At 44.8% G+C, this 14,455-nt stretch overlaps 1 protein-coding gene and 2 pseudogenes across 1 annotated transcript in view; 2 read left to right on the forward strand and 1 right to left on the reverse strand.

The window, feature by feature from the left end:
• The window catches only part of LOC111824092, a 9,118-nt pseudogene extending 1,518 nt beyond the window's left edge, over positions 1-7,600 (forward strand).
• The window catches only part of SAE1 (SUMO1 activating enzyme subunit 1), a 52,580-nt gene that overhangs the window by 22,446 nt on the left and 15,679 nt on the right, over positions 1-14,455 (reverse strand). Inside the window, exon 5 of the mRNA XM_023747561.1 lies at positions 10,048-10,153. Coding sequence (XP_023603329.1) covers positions 10,048-10,153 — 106 coding nt within the window. The remainder of the gene's footprint in view (positions 1-10,047; positions 10,154-14,455) is intronic.
• On the forward strand, positions 7,648-8,640 carry LOC102429569 (annotated as a pseudogene).

Below are 14,455 nucleotides of genomic sequence, written 5' to 3' on the forward strand. Positions count from 1 at the left end.
GGGGGTCACTTAGGGGCGATCAGGCTGGCACACAGAGGCAGTGAGGGGCGATCAGGCAGGCAGGCAGCTGAGCGATTAGGAGCCAGCGGTCCAGGATTTTGAGAGGGCAGTCGGACATCCCCCAAGGGGTCCCGGATTGGAGAGGGTGCAGGCTGGGCCGAGGGGACCTTCCTCCCCACCCTCCCCTCGTGCATAAATTTCGTGCACCGGGCCTCTAGTAAATTAATAAAGCCTTAAGTTAAGAATTGGTAAGATTCATCCTGGCCAGAGCTGCTTGATAGTTAGTGTCTACCCAGGCACCAAACACGTACCTGGGTCGTGGGTTCACGCCCTTTCCCCAGTTGGGGCATATGCAGAAGACAACCAGTCAATGTGTCTCTCTCACCCACTCCTTCTCTCCCTCCCACTCTCCCTGAAAAGCCATGGAAAAAATTGATTAAAAAAAACTTGGCAAGGTTCTCCAAACAGGACAGGTGATCACAGCAATCAATCAATCTACATCTACCAAGCCCTGTTCTGCGTCAGGCCTGTACTGGACAGTCAAGAGATGAGCATCTATGGTCCCTGCCCTCAAGTCAATCCTGTTGTCCAGAGGGTGGGATGGGATTACAGAGGAAGAAAACCCAACTCAGATAAGTGAGTCAGGTTTTGGAGGTAACACCAGAGCTGAGCAGTAAAGATAAGAGGGAAGGGCCAAAGCAGGTATTCCAGGGGGAAGGAATATAAACGTGTATAGAAATGAGACTGACAGCATGAGGTGACAGATGTTTGGAGGATAACAAGTAGTTTGACATGAGTATAGGGTTCAAGGAGGGCAGAAGGGATGGAATGAGAAAAAAAGGTCAGCTGGCCCTAGGTCTGGGATGTTAATCCAGGAAGTCTAAATTGTATTCTGAAGGCAAAATAAGATCATGGAAGGGTGTTAGTTTTTCAGTAGACTAGTCTGGTAACTGACAATGGAAAAAGGGAGGCAGAGGGCAGCTGGGAAGCAATCAATCCTCTGGAAGAACTCCGGGCACGTGAAGAGGAAGGACGGAGGGGTCTAGGTTGAACTTCATCGAGTGCTACAGAGGGAGCTTGCCTGGGACTCTAAATGAACTTGATTAATGGTCTGCAGAAGAGAAGATGGGCAATGGTTGGAAGAAAACTAAGTAACAGCTCAATTTGGAGCACTGGTACAACAGATTCATCCCAGCTCCAGATGCACACAGGCAGCCCATTAGAACATTTCCTGGTTTATCCTTAATCCTTACCCTTAATCCAATCCACAGCCAACCTCAGGGTCAGCAGGAGAAAGTGTCTCACCAAAGGCCACCACGGGAGGTCCTCTGCCCCTCTAGAACCTGCCTCCATGCCACTGCTTGTATTCCTAGTAAGGTCTTACCTAGCTCTAGACAAAAATTGAAGGCCTGTTTGCAGTTGGAAAATTTATATGCAAATACACCCCCTACAGTGGGCCTAACAGTACTGTAAGCCAGAGGAAATATTTTTTGCAGAGCAAGGGCCCAAGGTGGAGGCCATCCCGCCTTGCTTAGCAGTGGGGTTGTACTCACTACACCTCTTGCCTGGTTCATCAAGGCTTTGTGTTCCCACTCATGGGCCGTGGGATTTATCCCACAGCAGAGCTCTCTCGGCACCCTGGCAAATCTGGGGAACCTATATGGCTCCTTTCCAGAACTGTACACAAAGAACACCAGGTTAGACCTCCCACCCTCTGTAGAGATGATGAGGATACACTGCTAAATGAGTCCCCTTCCCATGGACCCAGTACAGATCGGGAAGCCCTTTGCAGGCATTATTCAACCAGTCATCAAATATCAAGGTTGTCCCAGGTGCTGAGAACCGGCTTTTTTTTTGGTTATTTTAAATTTTATGTTGAATAATTATACAGAATTCCCGAATAACTGCATTTAGATTCCCCAAATGTAAATATGCTACCACATTTGTCATTATTTCTTTATATTTTTTCTTTATATTTTTATATATACATACACATTTTTCCTGAATTTGAAATTCACCCCTACATACAAGAACATTCTCTTACATAACCATTATTAAAATTACAAAATCAACACTGATATGAGTATTCTTATCTAATCTACAGACCTTTATCAAATTTGACCAATTGTTCCATTTGTCCCATTAATGCCCTTGAGAGCATAAAGAAAGATCTTCCCAGCTCTCAGATCCACTCCGGGATTCTACACGCCATTTCATCATTCGCCTTTTATCTGAAATGGGGTTCCTCAGTCCTTTAGGATACTTTGAAGAGTACAGGCCATATTTTTGTTTACAGAATATTCTTCAATTCGAGTTTGTCTGATGTCTCTTCATAAATTCCGACTACCAACCCTGGACAAGAATTCCTGCGTGGTGCTGTGTCCTTACACACTTGGACAGGAAACCCTGTGTGTGTCTTTCTCAGTGCATACTATCAGCAGGCATGAGATCTATTTGTCCTATTCTTGGAACGCTAACTTTGATCTCTTGGTTGAGGAACAATCTTGCCAGTGTTCTCTAAAGCAGCGGTCGCCAACCTTTTGGACCTCACGGACCACCAGTGGTCTGCAGACCACCGGTTGGCGACCGCTGCTCCAAAGGTTTCCTTAAACCAGTGGTCGCCAACCTTTCAGACCTCATGGACCACCAGTTGGTGACCGCTGCTCTAAAGTGTCTCTCAGTATTAAAAAGCATCTTGGGCCGAAACCGGTTTGGCTCAGTGGATAGAGCGTCGGCCTGCAGACTGAAAGGTCCCAGGTTCGATTCCGGTCAAGAGCATGTACCTGGGTTGCGAGCACATCCCCAGTGGGAGATGTGCAGGAGGCGGCTGATCGATGTTTCTCTCTCATCGATGTTTCTAGCTCTCTATCTCTCTCCCTTCCTCTCTGTAAAAAATCAATAAAATATATTAAAAATAAAAAAATAAAAAAAATAAAAAGCATCTTGGGCCTGGCTGGTGTTGCTCAGTGGTTGAGCATCAACCTATGAACCAGGAGGTCACAGTTCGATTCCCTGTCAGGGCACATGCCCAGGTTGCGAGTTTGATCCCTAGTAGTGGGTGTGCAGGAGGCAGTTATCGATGATTCTCTCATTGATGTTTTTCTCTCTCCCTCCCTCTTACTCTCTGAAATCAATAAAAAAAATATATGCCCTAGCTGGTTTGGCTCAGTGGATAGAGTGTCGGCCTGCAGACTGAAGGGTCCCAGGTTTGATTCCAGTCAAGGGCACATGCCTGGGTTGTGGGCTCGATCCCCAGTGTGGGGCATGCAGGACGCAGCCGATCAATGATTCTCTCTCATCATTGATGTTTCTTATCTCTCCCTCTCCCTTCCTCTCTGAAATCAATAAAAAGTATATTTAAAAAAGAAATATAAAAATAAATTTTAAAATATGTATTTTTAGCCTTAGCTGGTTTGGCTCAGTGGATAGAGCATCTGCCTGTGGACCAAAGTGTCCTGGGTTTGATTCCGGTCAAGGGCACGTACCTTGGTTGCAGGCTCCTCCCCGGCCCAGGTCCTGGTCAGGGCTCATGCAGGAGGCAACCAATTGATGTCTCTCTCTCACGCCGATGTTTCTCTCTTTTCCATCCACCTCCCTCCCTTCCACTATGTCTGAAAATCAATGGAAACAATATCCTTGGTGAGGATTAAAAATAATAAATAAATAAAGCACCGTGGGAGGAAACAACTATCCTGTTTACGGCACACTTTCCCATTAGTTTTAGCATCCACCAATGACTCTTGACAAATAATTTTTAGCACTATGGTGAAAATACAGATATTTTATCTGTACCATTCCTGCTTAATTTATTATTCTACTGTAAAACAAAAAAACTTTCTCCTTTCCCCCATTTATTTACTTGTCAGTGTAGACTCGTGGGTTCTTATTTTATTCTATGGGTTATAATCTATTACTACCATTGTTTATTTGATCCTTTAATTGGCCCAAAAAGCTGGCTCCTGGGTCCTGTTGACATGACCCATCATTCTTTGAGCACTTCCCTATTTTCTGGCATAGCAGATATTCCAAGCTCACCTATAATTTTCTTACCCCAGCCCCAGAATCAACCATTTCTCCAAGGATCCCTGTTTTCTTGGATACTAACAATTATAATCTGGGTATGAAGTGGGTTCATTGTTATTGGAGTGTCTTTGCTTCTAAGCCCTCTCAACAAGTGCTAGAAAATATATATGTATAAATGTGAAAACATACACACACACAACTATTTCTATAGCCACAAATAAAAAACCATGGCTTCACCTGATGACTCTAATTCCAATCCAATCCCACGGGGTTCCTTCTAGCCTTCCCCACCTTCCGTATTTAGAGAAACTCCTTTTTCTGGCAATAAACAAGCAAACATTATCCACAATACACAGGGTGGGGCAAAGTAGGCTTACAGTTGCTCATATGGAAAATAATAATTAATCACTAAAACAAGAATAAACTGTATTTCCCATACTCACAACTGTAAACCTACTTTTGCCCCCACCCTGTACTTACCTATTTATTTGCTCAATTCTAGAATACATAGTTTCAGAATTACTAACCCATATCACTGTGAAAAACAAACCTACTAACCAGAATTCAATATTTGTTTATAGTGTTTTTCTCTTTAGTACATGGGTTAGTTCCTTTTTTTCCTGTAGTAATGCCCCCATTTGACACACAGGACTGATCAGCCCTGGCCGGGAAGCTCAGTTAGAGCATCATCCCAATACACCAATGTTGTGGATTTGATCCCCAGTCAGGGCATATAGAAGAATTAACCAATGAATGCATAAGTAAGTAGAACCATAAATCGATATTTCTATCAAATTAATTAAAAACCTTTTTTTTAATTGTTTAAGGTATTACATATGTCTCCGTTTTCCCCCAAGTTAACACCCCCCCGGGCCACTCCCATCCCCGAGGGCAAGCCCCCACCACCCTAGTGTCTGAGTCCACAAAATTTTTTAAAATAGTAAATCAAGGCTTTGACACCAGACGTGAGTTCCCGTTCTCCGGTGGCAATGGTCTCCCGCTCACCGGCTGACCCTTCAGAAGCCTGGGGCTTTACAGAAATGAGGCAATGCCAGCCACTCCTAGTTATTCTGATTCGGTCCATCTGAGCGAGAACCAGGGAATCTGTATTTTACAAATGTTCCCAGAGAAGCACTGGCTGTAATATAAAAAGCCTAAAAGCAGGGCCCCGATATCTCCTCTGGCCAGTTCCCACCCAGCTCCAGTCTCCTGGGGACATGGTGCTTGCAGTGCTGCCTGCCTTGCCTACACGTCGGCTCCTCTGCCGGCAACGGTCTCACCTCTCTTCACCGCCTAGCAAATACCGAGCCTTTAACATCCAGCTCAGAAGTCTCCTCCTCTATGAAGACTTTCCAACTTCCCAAACATGGCCACACCCTCAGTTCCCCGAGCTCCCATAGTTTGCTTTTGATTATGAAATAATCCGCACACTGAAAAACAGACCAGCACAACACGACAGCTTTTTCCATTGCCCTGTTACAGCTCTCCTCGAGAGAAGCAGAATTATCTGTGTTTGTCTTTTCCACTGGCAACAAGAATTCCTCTTCCTCCTCTGATGATTCCCAGGCACGGGATCTGGCACACAAGGTGCTCAAACAATGTTTGGTCTAAGGTTATTTGCAGCTTTAACTCTGTGGCTCAAAGATGGCCTAGGTTCTTTTCCATGAATCTTCAGAACAGAGACGAAGAAGGACTCTGTGCTAAGTAATTCTCACTTTGAGATGAAGTCCATTTCTTCCTGCTCTGGACTAAACCTGCCTGTTATTGTTCATGCTGGTAACTGAAGGCTGTTTCCATACCAGACCTGATATTTTTAGCACTCCTGTTATGATAAACTCACACTAACCTCAAAAAGAACAAATCAAAGTCAACTTTTTGCCACAGGAAACCAGCTCATGCTTAATGTTTTGCAACATGCCATGGGAGAATAATAAAAAGATGAGACCTTTTGCTCACAGATGGCGAGGCCAACGCTCAAGATAGTGGAAAAATGCAGCAGGAAGCGTTCAGTCTGGCCACTATCTTATTAAGTAAACTGGAAAAACACTCAGCACCCAAACAAGGCAAACACACGCACATGGACGGCGGGGCAGCTGCTTCCCCAGACGCTGAATCGTGTACGGGGCAGTAAGAACCATCTACATGTGAGGGGCGGGCTGGGGCCAGGACGGCACTGGAATCCAAAGCCTGCTGGGTGCCCGGGGAAGCAGACAGGTGAGAGGATCCTGCGGGGTCACCAGTGGGCTGGCTGCTCTCCCTCTAGAGTGGAGTAAATGACCAGATGAGCAATACCAGTCACTCATGCCAAAAATACTTATCAAGCACCTACTATGTGCTCCAATGGTGAAACCAAGTCAGGTTCCCTGTAAGGTATTCTCAGGTGTGCATCACAGCCAAACACCTTGTCCTCACTAGGAATTCCTGAGGCAGGTGGATCAGTCACATTCCTAGAAGGGTCTGGGAAACAAAGTCCAAGGACTGGGAAAAACTAAAAACGATTTACGTGACTTTCAGGATGAGACTGGTCACAAGACCTGTCTGTACACTTAAAATGGGCAAACTTTCTGTTACAAATCATACCTCAATAAAGTTGTTAAAAGCATAAAAATAAAAAATACAGAAAAACAAGATACACTTTCACTGACTATTTAGAATGAGAAGAGATTTCAGAGAGAGGCTGGCTAACATAGTCCTCCCATTTCTATAGGCGAGGAAATAAAATCCTAAAGAGGCAAACTGACTTATCTATGCCCAAGGTCACAAGGACAGATGATGGCAAGTGTATTTGGCAGAAGGCAAGTTCACCTGTGGAAGCTGCTATGTTCTCCTGGATAAGTCTAACAAGGTCAAATTACAGGAGAATCTCAGTTCTATGAATGGCTGAGTAGAAAACTGAAATAAGTATTTCTCTGAACATGAGAATAAGGTGCCCGGCCAGCGTGGCTCAGTGTTTGAGTATGAATCAGAAGGTCATGGTTCGATTCCTGGTCAGGACACATGCCTGGGTTGCGGGCTTGATCCCCAGTGTGGGATGTGCAGGAGGCAGCCGATCAATGATTCTCTCATCAGTAATGTTTCTATCTCTCTCCCTCTCCTTCCCGCTCTGAAATCAGTAAAAATTAAAAAGAGGGGACGGGCTGTGCCTGCGAGAGGATCAACATGCCTTTGGCGAGATTTACTACACCCATCCTTGGAAGAGGAAAAGAAAAAACATAAAAAGAAACGGCTAGTTCAAAGTCCAAATTCTTATTTTATGGATGTAAAACGTGCAGGTTGCTACAAGATCACCACGGTTTTCAGCCACCTCAGACGGTGGTTCTTTGCGTAGGCTGCTCAACAGTGTTGTGCCAGCCGACAGGAGGAAAGGCTAGACTCACGGAAGGATGTTCATTTAGAAGAAAGCAACACTAATGATCCACACAGCTTCCTGAATTTGGGTTAGATCACAAAAAGCCTTATCAGTTTAGTAATTCTAGTTAATCTACCAGGATGATATAATTACATTTAATTTTGTAAGTATACAACAGTGATCTCCTATTTTGGTATCAATTTTTCAATAAAGTTTTGATTATGGAAAAAAAAATTAAAAAGAGCTCTTTTCCGGTTTTTGCAGCGCGAGGAACCATGAGCAGCAAAGTCTTTTGCGACACCCTTTATGAGACAGTGCAGGAGGTCCTGCACGGGAACCAGGGCAAAAGCCGGAAGTTTCTGGAGCCAGTGGAGCTGCAGATCAGCCTGAAGAACTATGAGCCTCAGAAGGACAAACGCTTCTCGGGCACCGTCAGGCTTAAGCCCACGCCCCGCCCCAACTTCTCCGTGTGTGCGCTGGGGGACCAGCAGCACTGTGATGAGGCCAAGGCCGTGGACATCCCGCACATGGACATCGAGGCGCTGAAGAAACTCAACAAGAATAAGTAACTGGTCAAGAAGCTGGCCAAGAAGTACGAGGCCTTTTTGGCTTCGGAGCCTCCGATCAAGCAGATCTCACGAATCCTGGGCCCAGGCCTGAATAAGCCCGGCAAGTTCCCTTCCTTGTTGACCCACAATGAGAACATGGTGGCCAAAGTCGATGAAGTGAAAACCACAATCAAGTTCCAGATGAAGAAGGTGCTACGTCTGGCAGGGGCTGCTGGCCATGTGAAGATGACAGATGATGAGCTTGTGTACAACATCCACTTAGCTGTCAATTTCCTGGTGTCGTTGCTCAAAAAGAACTGGCAGAACGTTCAGGCTTTGTACATGAAGAGCACCATGGGCAAGCCCCAGCGCCTGCACTAAGGCCCAGCGTAATAAACCATACTGCCACCGTTAACAAAGAATGAGTTGATGTGCTCACAGAGTCAGCTTAATGCTTACAAGCTGAGGTCTCTAAGCTGCTGGCAGGAACCAGGGAATGAGAACATAAGAGCATGTCGCTTTACTTCCAGAACCTTACTTAGTCCACCAAGCAGTCTGGCAGGCAAAACTGCCCCTGGCTAGGAATCACCACATCATGGTAAACTCAGATACCAGTTGACCAACATGACTAATTTATAAGAAGCAGCTATACCCAAAACCTTTGCAAAAGGACAACTACTATTTACTGAGGGCTTTCTATGCGCCGGGCACTGAGCAGTTAGCTTCTCCCAAAGGGCTGACCCGATGCTCACTCTGAACTCCAGGCAGGAGGGTGCTGCTGTGACTCCAGTTAGCACTTCCTTGCTGAACTGCCCCAGTCCTTAAAGGGGCTATTTTCTGAGTCCTACACTCACATGCAAAGACTCATTCCTACTTAACCCATTTTATTATTTCTATACAAATGGATATTAAATGCTTCAAAATAGTTGATCCCCCAACTTTCCTTGTCCCCAATTGGGTCAACACCATTAATTACTATGGGAAGAGCTTTACTCATAAATAATGTAAAGATAAACTTTAGCCCTGTCTGATCTCACTAGTTTATTAAGGAGGCTTTATACAGCTTTATGTATTTCCCTTTGGAGAGCTAGCACGCATTTCGTCTGTGCTGACTTGGAGAGGGAGTTCCTGGAGTCTGCACAGACCAAGGGAAGGAAGGAGGGATGCAGCTCCCCTCTCTTCTCTGGGGAAAGAAGACCAAATACTGTCTAAATGCAACCAAAAATGCTTGGTAGATTTTACAAAGGAAAGCTACATCTCCACCTCAGAGTCTCCCTGCGAAAGGGTGATGGTTCTGCAGAGATACTGACCCTTGCAGGCCTGGGTGAACACATGGCGCCTGGGACAGGTGACTGAGGGCCTCCAATACCGTATCTGTGCTACACGAACTGGGGCGTGGAAAAGGAAGGAAGTTGGGGAGCACATCCCCAGAAGGTCAAGCTGATTTTTTCTCTCTACTTTTCTGGCATTTTCTGCAGTAAATATGAGTTATTTTTACACTAATTAGCAAACTGGTATTTTTACATGTGCTTGCAGTGTAACTGAGAATGAGTGACCTTTCTCTCTCTGTGCCTCAGTTTCTTTGTCTGTAAAAAAGGGTTAGTAATAGTATCTAGCTCCACAGCTTGTGCTAAGCACTCAATGTTAGTGATTATTTTTAAAACAACATTAAAAAAATTACTTAAAAGTGCCAAGCAGAAGGAGCCAAACAATACTTAGCTAACAGTCCCTGCCGCCCCCCTACCCCCCGCCCCAGTAAGGAGGGAGGGAGGGAGAGAGGGAGACCTTTCAGGAGAGGAAAACTGGTTTGGGGGCCAAGGAAGAACTCTGTAGAGGGAGAAGCAGTGCTGAGAAAATGTTTGATTTATGACACTGTTATCTCAGGATCAACTTTAGAGGGTAGGTCATTTCAACAAATAAAGATTTTTAAAAAGCAAAAATCATTAAGAAACCAGAGCTCCATGATGGTCCTCGTCTCCATTCGCTCAGGTGTGTGGCCACTGAGAATCCACTAATGAGGAACCTAACTCAGGGCGAACATCGAGAAACCATCTGGACTCTGCAGCCACATATGCAGAAATCAAAGCCCAGAGCACTCCTGGCTCACCGGAAGCCGCGAGCCCTCACCTTGAAGGAGAAAGTAATCCGAAGTTGTGCGCTTCAGAGCGGCCTTTGCTTTGTCGCTGCTCCAGTCCACTTCCAGTGCTTCTTTAAGGGAGCAGAAGACCACTTTCTGTTGAAAAAAAAGGCAAAACTGCTTAGGGATAAACTATGCTTGGCTTTAAATCACAAGGCAGTATAGCTCTTCACCATTTAGAGAAATGTCATTATCTAAGGTTTACTGTTCATTAAAGGAAGCTGAGGCCACTCAAATCCAATAAACGTTTATTAAGCACTTACTGAGTGCTCCTCTGGGCACTGGGACACAGCGATGAATAACATACTCCCTGCCTTGAAGGAAGACAGAGCAAAGCTAAAGCCCTAATACCATTTTGGTTCTTTCTTTAACTGGGTGTATTTACACTACAGAAATAAAAGCAAAGAAAAATATGTGTCTAGAGATATTCAATAAAAGTTTTTTTTAATAGTAAATAAAAACAAACAAAAATTAATAAATGTTTCTCAGTAGAAGAATGTTTGCTGCTGCTGATGGATGAAATACTAATAAGTAACAGCAAGAAAAAGAATAACGGGCACTAGCTGGTTTGGCTCAGTGGATAGAGCGTTGGCCTGGGGACTGAAGGGTCCCAGGTTCGATTCCGGCCAAGGGCACATGCCTGGGTTGCGATCCCCAGTGGGGGGCATGCAGGAGGCAGCCAATCAATGATTCTCTATCATCATTGATGTTTCTATCTCTCTCTTCCTCTCCCTTCCTCTCTAAAATCAATAAAATATATTTTGAAAAAAGCTATAAAAAGAAAAAAGAATAACAGAGATGAAACGAAAGCTGCAGGCTATGGAAATGGAAATGGCATTGGCAAAAGCCCTGTGGTAGGAGAAGTATGGCTAAAACCTATTAAACTAAACCAAATAATCTTGGAAAATACCATAATATATACTTTAAAATGTAAACAATTAAATATGAATGAGAAAATGGTTTCCCTTTCCTGAACAATTCCATCCAAAGTCATGTACTGGGACTGAGGAAGGGCAGGAAAGAGAGAGTGTGTGTGTGGAGGAGCTGGGGGCCTGGCTGGAGGAGACAGAGCATGATAAGAAGGGCTTCCCCAGGGACAGCAGTGAGAGAATGACTATATCCACAGACTGGCTGCAACCAGTAAATATACTGAGAATCTGGGAAGCCAGGCTTCTCAATGTCAGAGAAGAGAATTGGAAATATGGGGAGAAAACTAGAACGAAGTCTGTGGTTTTGGGGATAAACTCATTTTCAACGTATGGACAGATAAAGAAATAAATGTAGATGCAATTCCCTGAAACAAGGAAGTGCTCAAAGAATGATGGGGACATGAAACAGAAAACAGGACACAGCTTAAGGAAGTACCCACTGGTCAAATCTGGAACAATTTGAGGGTAAAAAGAAATAATAATAGATTGCAGCACTTAAAATAAACTAGAATCCATTAGTCCACAGACCTAAAATTAATCAAGTTTAATGAGGAATGGGATATTTACATATTTTCAAAATACCTCTCTATAAAATACATATTAGTCACACAGGGAAAAGAGGAATTGTATTCAAAGAAGTCTGGCAGACATAATCTCACTCAAATGATGAAAGTGAACATTAGCAGTAAAGGGCATGTGGAAATCACGCGCCAGACCACAGAACGTGATGAGAAGCATCCGTGCCGTGATATTTTTGCCAAAATGTGTAGCTGGAATCTAATCATAAGGGAACATCAGATGAACCCAAACTAAGGGACATTTTACAGACTAACTGGCTCGTAATCTTTAAAAGTGCCATGAAAATCTAGATGCACGCATGATCCCGAACTGGACCCTTTGCCAAAGGGACATGACTGGGGCAACTGGCAACACTTGAATGGGGTCTGATCCGACAGTGATGATGTAACTGGATGAGTTTCCTAATTTTGATGGTTGGGTTGTGGTTATGAAGGAAGACTTGTTTGAGAAAATACAAACTGAAATATCTGGGAATGATGGTTGGGGCATTATGTTGGCATCTCCCTGACAGTTCAGGAAAAAATGGTTCTCAGTACTAGTTACTTTTACTGGGTTTAAGATGGGTGTGTATAAATAATTTCAAACTTACAGAGGTATGGGTCCTCTCTTCTCTTTCTCTACACACACACACACACACACACCCCGGCATCGTACAAATCCCTCCCCTCCTCCCTCGATAACAGAGAGAGAGAGAGAGAGAAAGAGAGACCGACTGACTCAAAACAACAAGAGTATAATTTAGGAGGCTTACTGAACCAAGATCTATCAGCTACCAGGCAATTTACATAGCTTATTAAGGACCAAAATGGATATTATAAATGAAATTCCAAATTGTTAATGAAGATTAAACACACTCGAAGTTTACTTTTTCTTTTAATCCTCACTTGAGGACATGCTTAGAGAGGAAGGGCGGGGAGAGGGGGAGAGGGAGAGAGAGAGAGAGAGACATTGATGGGCTGCCTTCCATATATGCCCCGACCTGGGATGGAACCCACAATCCAGGTATGTGCCCCAACCGGGAATCTAACCAACAACTTTTCGGTGCATAGGATGACCAACTGACCCACATCAGCCAGGGCAAAACAGTCAAGGTTTTTTAAAAAAAGTGTTTTTATTGATTTCAGAGACAAGAAGAGAGAGAATCACCGATTGGCTGCCTCCTGCATGACCCCTACTAGGGATCAAGCCCGAAACCTGGGCAGGTACCCTGACCGGGAATTGAACCATGACCTCCTAGTTCAGTGATGGCGAACCTATGACACGTGTGTCAGAGGTAACATGCGAACTCATTTTTTTGGTTGATTTTTCTTTGTTAAATGGCATTTAAATATATAAAATAAATATCAAAAATATGTCTTTGTTTTACTATGGTTGCAAATATCACAAAATTTCTATATGTGACACGGCACCAGAGTTAAGTTAGGGTTTTTCAAAATGCTGACACGCCGAGCTCAAAGGTTCGCCATCACTGTCCTAGTTCATGGGTCCATGCTCAACCACTGAGCCACACTGGCCAGGCAATAGTCAAGGTTTTAAGGTGTCTTTCTGCCTCTGAGTTGGTATACAAGATGTCCATGGTGTCCTCAAACCTTTGGGTCAATGGTCTGTTTGACCTCAAAAGATAAGTCATGTAGTCAGCCTAGTGACCTTTAGTGCCTTATACAGGCTGCCAGACCCTTCTTAGTGAGCTGTAAACACAGATCAAGCCATCAGCAGTATGCTGGGAATGCTGTCATAATGAGGAAACACAGTTTTATCAGATTTTAAAAACTACCAAGACCTTAATTCAGAGGTTCTGTAGTTTGCCTCACTAGGAACAATGCTAAGAATCCACTGGTCCGTTAAGCCACTATTGGATGATGAATGAGAAAAAGAAGTTGTGTTTTAGTCTCAGTCCCACCTCTAACCCTGGGACAAGGGTACAAATGAAAACCCACTTATCACGTCTACATGTTTAGTTATAAATCAAACTAGCAAGCTACGAAGTAAAAGATATTGTATTCTCCTGCCTTAATAAATATACCTTCTCCACAGCCATCTTGGAAGATCAGGTTCAAATTTGAGATTCTCACACTCCTTGGGGTTCTCTGCCAGGACGAGGTGCACCGGGAAAGCTGTCCCCCAGTTTTCCCTTCTCTTGTAGCTTTGTCCCCTCAGCGCGTCCTTTCCCACCAAATCCCACCCCCTCCCCCCGGGGCGTAGGCATGCAGACACTGTGGTAAAGCCAGCACTCCAGAGGCAGATCAGGGAGGAAGCCCAAAAACGCCTGGGAAGCAAGCCTGGGTTGTCTGGGTAGGAAATTCCGGGGTCCCAGGCGTCCAGAATGTGCTCTAGAACTGAGGGCAAAGGCTATGGGCTCCAGTGGACACATCTCCTTAATGCCATGGAATCCTCACGCTGTGAGAGGAAGGGCCGGAAGGGGGACAAGCTGGGACCTTCTAGAGCACGAGGGCCAAGGACTGAGGCCCTTTGCCTCCCAAAGTCTAAGGACAGAACCATCCCAGCTTTGCCACTAGGTTGTGACACCAGGCAAATGAATTTACCTCTCAGGCCTGACGGTGGCAGACAACTTTTAGGAAGTTCCCTGGTATCTGGGGAGGAGGCCCACAGTGGCCCTGTCTATAATGTGTACTGGCCCTCCAGCCACAGGTGACAGAGCCAGTGGAGGGCCCATGGCCCAGGACTGACCAATCGGAGTCTTTATCTGGGGAAGTGAGAATTTGAAAGTTGGAAGCGGAGCCATATTAATGGCAGGGCTCTTAAGAGAAGGGCCAAATTCCTACCACCAGCTGCCTGGTTTTTTACCCTTCTCAGATCACAACAGTTATTCAATGCTTCTTGTGTTACTCCAGCCTGCCTCCAATTAATGCCCCCCCTTTGTTGTTGTTAA

The sequence above is a fragment of the Myotis lucifugus genome, unplaced genomic scaffold (genome assembly GCF_000147115.1).
Source record: "Myotis lucifugus unplaced genomic scaffold, Myoluc2.0 scaffold_908, whole genome shotgun sequence".
In the NCBI taxonomy this organism is placed as follows: domain Eukaryota; kingdom Metazoa; phylum Chordata; class Mammalia; order Chiroptera; family Vespertilionidae; genus Myotis; species Myotis lucifugus.